The following is a 6,293-nucleotide window of genomic DNA, read 5'->3' as shown; positions in this document are numbered from 1 at the left end:
TGAGAGTAAAAACAAAGGCTTGACACCAACATATAGAAAGTAGAAAGCGATATAAGCTTGCTGAAGAATCAGTAAACCGTCCAGATTGGTTCACCCGAGCTGTCTGTGTCCATCCCTTCGTGCCGATACCAGCCCTCCTTCGGGGCACCCCTGGACCGGTCGGAGAGGGACTCCGGCAGGTGGCACCCGAACAGGGACCCAAAGGTAAGCAACTGAAATTCGGGGTGGCTAGGAGTTCACCTTTGGGTACTGCAGACCCCCCTATAGAGAAGATAGGGTTAGGAATAGGTGAAGAATCCAGAACTTTTGAGAAGTATGGGCCATAATGAGTCAAAAGAGAGAAGACTCTTTATTGGTATACTTATACATATGCTTAATAAACAAGGCGTAAAAGTCACCAGTGGGCAATTGGCCAGATTTTGTGCAGGAATGTTGTCCTTGGTTCGCAGAGGAAGGCACAGTTAATTTGCAGACCTGGACTAAGGTAGGAAATCATATAAAAAATTTTTATACTTCATGTGGCCCTGAAAAGGTGCCTGTAGATGCTTTTGTCCTTTGGACCCTAGTTAGATATGTCTTAGACCCACAGCAAGAGGCCGAGAAAATGCCTAACAGAGAGGATTTAAGTCCCGGGGAGCGCACACCTGGATTGGGCCCCGTCCGGTACAGGTGATGTTGGCTCCTGCCCACCTGAATGTAGTGACGATGATCAGTTGTCCCCAGATGAGGAGGATTTGGAGAAAGCGGCTGCCCACTATCATGATGAAGAAGGGGACCCAGTGGGAGTGTGTGCAGCTCAATTTAATAAGGACTTACATTTTGAATCTAAGAGCAAAAAACAGTTACCTGAGAGCAGATTATCTAAAAAATTGCCTACTTGTCCTCCTCCCCCAATGACTAAATGACCTTCAGGTCTTAAAGCTGCTGTGAGGGAGGCTGAACAGGAAGGAGATACCACCTTTCTACATTGCTTCCCGGTTCTAGATGATGAGGAGTTTGATGATAATACTGGTCACCTCTCCCTTATAAGCTCCTAAAAGAGCTAAAGCTGGCTTGTAGGAGTTGTGGCCCTCTGGTCCCTTACACAAAGACTCGCCTGGATAATTTGTCTAGTAGACACCTTATGACTGGATACAGGTCGCTAAAGTTTGTTCGTCAGGAGGACATGTTCTGCTGTGGAAGGCAGAATTTGAGGACCTGGCTAAAAAACAGGCCTCTCATAATAAAAAAAAAACTGGACATAGCCATATTCCCTTAGATATGCTTTTGGGCAAAGGTGAATTGGATGCTGCGCAGGCACAAATGCATTTGAAAAAGGAAGTCCTTCTACAAGTTACATCTTGTGCGGTTAATGCCTGGATTTCCTTGCCAACAACCACAGAGGAAACTTCTACTTTAGGCGAAGTTAAACAAAGACCAGAGGAGAACTATGAGGACTTTGTTTCACGCCTTATGGTGGCAGTAAGACGTGTCATTATTAATGAGGAAGCAGCTGATATCTTGATTAAACAATTAGCTTTTGAACATGCCAACAGTACTTGCCAATCTCTGTTATGATCCATTAGAAAATCGGGGACCACCTCTGATTACATAAAACAATGTGCTGATGTAACACCAGCTTTTATACAGGCAGTGGCAATGGCTGCCTCGCTTAAAGGGGAGACTTGTTCTCAAGTTGTTCAAAGTATACACAGTAAAAATGGTAAGGCATCCACTTGAGGACCTAAAGGAAATTGTTTTGCTTGTGGTCAAATGGGATATACAAAAGGGTATGAATCAGCCTCTACAGACTTTGTGCCCCGGGTGTCAAAAAGGTTTCCATTGGGCCAAAGATTGCCCTCTAAATTTCATGAGGATGGTTTCCCTCTTCCTCCCGCTTCTGTAAATCGAGCTTTTCAGTTGGGAAACTGCCAGATGGACCCAGAAAACAATTGGGGCATCAACCCTCAACCCATTCATCGCCTTTGTTCCAGCTCAGACCTCTTCAGAGCAAGCCCAGGAAGTGTGGGATTGGACCTTCACAATATTAATACCAGCCATTCCGGTAACCCCAATTCCCACAGGTGTAAAAGGACCCTTGCCAGAGGGAGTTGTTGGACTAATATCGGGGAGAAGCTCCCTGGCGTTGCAAGGGGCGTCTGTGATTCGGGATGGATTCGGATTATACAGGAGAGCTACAAGTTCTGATGGCCCCCCTCCATGAACAATCCAGATTACGGAGGGACAAAGGATTGCTCAGTTGCTTCCACAACCCTATCATCCCATGGGACAGACCCTCTCTCAATCTGAGAGAGATCCTAGAGGCTTTGGCTCTAGTGACATGGCTTTTTGGGTACAGGCAGTAACTGCCTCCAGACCATTTAAGGAGCTCACTATTCAGGGAAAAAGGAGAAAAGGTTTGCTTGACACTGGAGCAGATGACTCCTGTATTTCCAGAAGGGACTGACCTTCCACCTGGCCATCACAGATGGCTCCCACAGGCTCCCTCAAAAGCAAAAAGTTCTATGATTCTTCAGCGGTAGAATGAGGAGGGGCAAAAGGGGACTTTTTGTCCTTACATCATCCCCTCTATTCCATTTACACCATGGGGGCAAGATATTCTGTCGCAGATGGGAATGTTATTATATAGCCCCGATGAGAAGGTTTCGGGGCAAGGGCTCCAAATGAGATACAACCCTGATAAAAGTTTAGGAAAGGAGGAACAGGGGATTTTAGAACCTATCCTACCCAACGGTAACGTGGATAGACAGGGAATAGGATATCAAAACTTATAAAGGGGGCTATTGCTCGTAGAGCTTCTGACCCTACAGTCTGGAAATCAAATAGTCCAGTTTGGGTGGAGCAATGGCCCCTATCTAAAGAAAAGCTTTTGGCAGCTCAGGAACTTGTGAGACAACAATTGGAGGCAGGACACATTGGCCCATCTAATAGTCCATGGAATACTCCTATCTTTATCATAAAGAAAAAAATCAGGAAAATAACGTTTATTACAAGATTTAAGGGCAATAAATAATACCATGGAAGATATGGGAGCTTTACAACCAGGGTTGCCCCCCCCCCCGTGGCAGTGCCTGCGTCTCACAATGTTACAATGATAGACTTACATGACTGTTTTTTCACTATCCCTTTAAGTCAGACAGATGGCAAGTGATTCAGCCTGCCTTCTGAAAATCTCAAGCAACCTTATCAAAGGTATCAGTGGAAAGTCTTACCACAAGGTATGAAAAATAGCCCTACCTATGTCAAAAATATGTTGATCATGCTCTACAGGAAATCAGAGACCTCTACCCCGACCTTTACTTAATACATTATATGGATGACATTTTACTTGCACACCCTGATAGGGCTTTGCTTCAACAAATATTAACTAAAATAGTTAAAACCCTAACTAGAAATGGACTCCAAATAGCTCCTGACAAAATTCAAACAAATCCTCCTTTTACATATTTGGGGAGAATTCTTAATACACAAACTGTGTCTCATCAGCCCCTACAGCTAGGCAGGGATCACCTTAAAACACTTAATGATTTCAAAAGTTGCTTGGGGACATAAATTGGGTCTGTCCCTATCTAAAAATAACGACTGCAGAATTAAACTCTCTTTTCAATATCTTAGAGGGTGATTCAAATCCCTCATCAATACAGGTTCTCACCACAGATGCTTTACAAGCATTAAACTTAATTGAAAAGGCAATTAATATGCAAACTTTAAGGAGACTTGATTCCTTAAAAACATGGGATCTAATAATACTTGGTACTCCACATACTCCCACTGGTTGCTTATGGCAAAATGGTCCCCTGGAATGGTTACATTTCCCTGTGACAGCCAAAAAAATTTTAATAGCATACCCAGCTTTGGTTGCCAATTTAATAGTTAAGGGCCAAATACGCAGTATTGAGTTATCTGGACAAGAGTGGAAAACATTATCATCCCTTATCATAATGATCAGTTCCAAGGGAACTTCAGAGGACAGGTCTTGTTTCATGGTCCCAAAAAGCCACTGCTTCAATTTATTCAAAAACATCGTGTCATCTTTTCTATCAGATGTCAATCAAAATCTTTAAATGAAGCTGTTCTGGTCTTCACTGATGATCCTTCCAAAGGCCAGGCTGTCACCATTGTAAATGGCCAACCTTATGAAAGGACTCACAAAAAACTCGGCTCAAAAGGCTGAACTAAGAGCTGTTTTATATGTGTTCTCTGAATTATCAGATCAAAAGTTTAACCTGTTTACAGATTCTCCATATGTAGTTAGGCTTTCTTCAATTATAGAAACAGCCACAATTGCTGTTAATAAGACTTCTATTTCTACATACTTATTACAGCTTCAACACTTTATTCAAAGTAGAACACTTCCAATTTTTATAGGACATGTCAGAGCCCACAGTAATCTGCCTGGCCCTCTTCATCAAGGCAGTGCTTTGGCTGACAGTTATACTAACAGGCTGATTGGAACTGCCATTGAAGATGCACAAAAATCACATCAATTACATCACCAAAATGCCTCTGCCTTGAGGCACCAATTTCACGTTACCAGAGACGAGGCTCGGCAGATAGTCCGAACCTGTGCCTTGTCCTGCAAGTTTGCCTAATTTGCCTTTAGGAGTCAATCCACGTGGCCTCAAACCAAACACCCTGTGGCAGATGGACGTGACTCATGTTCCAAATTTTGGAAGACTATGCTACATACATGCTACTATTGATGCATCTTACCATGTAATTACTACCTCTACCTGCCCAGGAGAAGCTTATAAGGATGTTATTCGTCTCTTCCTTTGCTTTTCCTACTTGGTACCCCATCCAATTTAAAACTGACAATGTCTCAGCTTACACTTCAAAGACATTTAAGACATTTTGTCAACAATTTTCTATAAGCCATTCAATAGGAATTCCCTACAATCCTCAAGGTCAAGCCATAGTCGAGAGAGCCCATCAGACATTAAAACTTCAAATAAATAAATTACAAGAGGGGGAATTAAAATATAGGTCTTCCCATCAGATCTTAACCCATGCTTTATTTGTTATCAATAACCTCAATACAGGAGCCTCTGGACATTCGCCTATGGAAAGACATTGAAATCTCAATTTAACTGGCCCTAAAACCTATGGTAAAATGAAAAGATTTATTAACAGGACAATGCAAGGGCCCGGATGTGCTATTAATGTGCGGGAGGGGATATGCATGTATTTTTCCACAGGAGGCAGACTCACCTTTGTGGGTTCCGGACACACTTATCAGCATGTCCGACCCACCTCCTCCCCCACCCTGCCCACTACTGAGTCTGAGTGAAGCCGGCACCCCGGAAGAGGATATTGAAAGACCTCTGGCGCACGGGCTGCGTAAGCGCAGATTACAGGACCCTCCGGGACGCCGCAGATCCGACCCCTGTGCCGCTCCCGAGGAAACGACTCACCCGAGGCCCTTGACAAAGTGCTCCACCATCCTGGGGTCAAATCTAGAAGCTGACAAGAGGCCGAACGGGTGATTCGAGGACAGGGCGTGATTCTCCAACCACATTGTTCATTGCTATGATTTCTAGCCTGACCTGTCAGGTAAATGCGGAAAATATTTCTTACTGGGCCTTTCATCCCAATCCTCCTTTCCAACCCATTACTTGGGAAAATGAGCCTATATCTATATTTACTGATCTCTCATTTTCACTTGGGGGAGACGTTTCACCCTTATGGCAGACCCGCTCCACTTCCACTTCCAGCTTCCCTTTACTTGGGGGGTGGCGAATTTCATTCCGCTTTGCTTTGCTCTTGCTGATTCACCTGGACATGCACCCCCAACCGCTCCTGGCTGTATCCCTACCTCCTTTAAGGTCTCCTGACTGACTCACGCTCCCTTACTAACGTCCAAGAACGCAATCTTTGGTCATGAATCACACTCCTCCCTGGAGGACGTGACCCTACAACTCTCACAGCTGAACTGCATCCGAAAGAGTTTCCTACTGTGCTCGCCCTCCCCCTGAGGCCGCACCAGCAATAGTGACTGGGCTTGGGTAGATAGACAAATCGGCTTTCCAAAGCTGAGGTCATGCATGTATTCCTCTGAAACCATTATCCCTGTCCCCAAATACAATATCTCTCTTTCTGATTGGAGCTATAAGGATCCATCTCAGGATTTTCGAGAGTATTTTGAAGCAGCCAATGTAAGATTTACCTGGTGAGAGGAGCATATACCTCTGCGTCTCCCAGTGTCAACAGACAGCATATGAATGGCTGGGTTCCAAGTATTCTCACCATGCAGAGAAACCACAAGGTCCTTTTCCAGCCAAATCTTCGGAGGG

At 44.4% G+C, this 6,293-nt stretch overlaps 1 protein-coding gene across 1 annotated transcript in view; it reads right to left on the bottom strand.

Annotated features, from left to right (window-relative positions):
• Nucleotides 1-5,518, bottom strand: part of BPIFB4 (BPI fold containing family B member 4) — a 36,148-nt gene extending 30,630 nt beyond the window's left edge. Inside the window, exon 1 of the mRNA XM_029917938.1 lies at nt 5,415-5,518. Within this exon, the coding sequence (XP_029773798.1) occupies nt 5,415-5,518 (104 nt within the window). The remainder of the gene's footprint in view (nt 1-5,414) is intronic.
• Nucleotides 5,519-6,293: the final 775 nt, after the last annotated feature.

The sequence above is a fragment of the Suricata suricatta genome, chromosome 12 (genome assembly GCF_006229205.1).
Source record: "Suricata suricatta isolate VVHF042 chromosome 12, meerkat_22Aug2017_6uvM2_HiC, whole genome shotgun sequence".
Classification (NCBI taxonomy): Eukaryota; Metazoa; Chordata; class Mammalia; order Carnivora; family Herpestidae; genus Suricata; species Suricata suricatta.
This window is presented reverse-complemented; position numbering and strand designations above follow the sequence as displayed.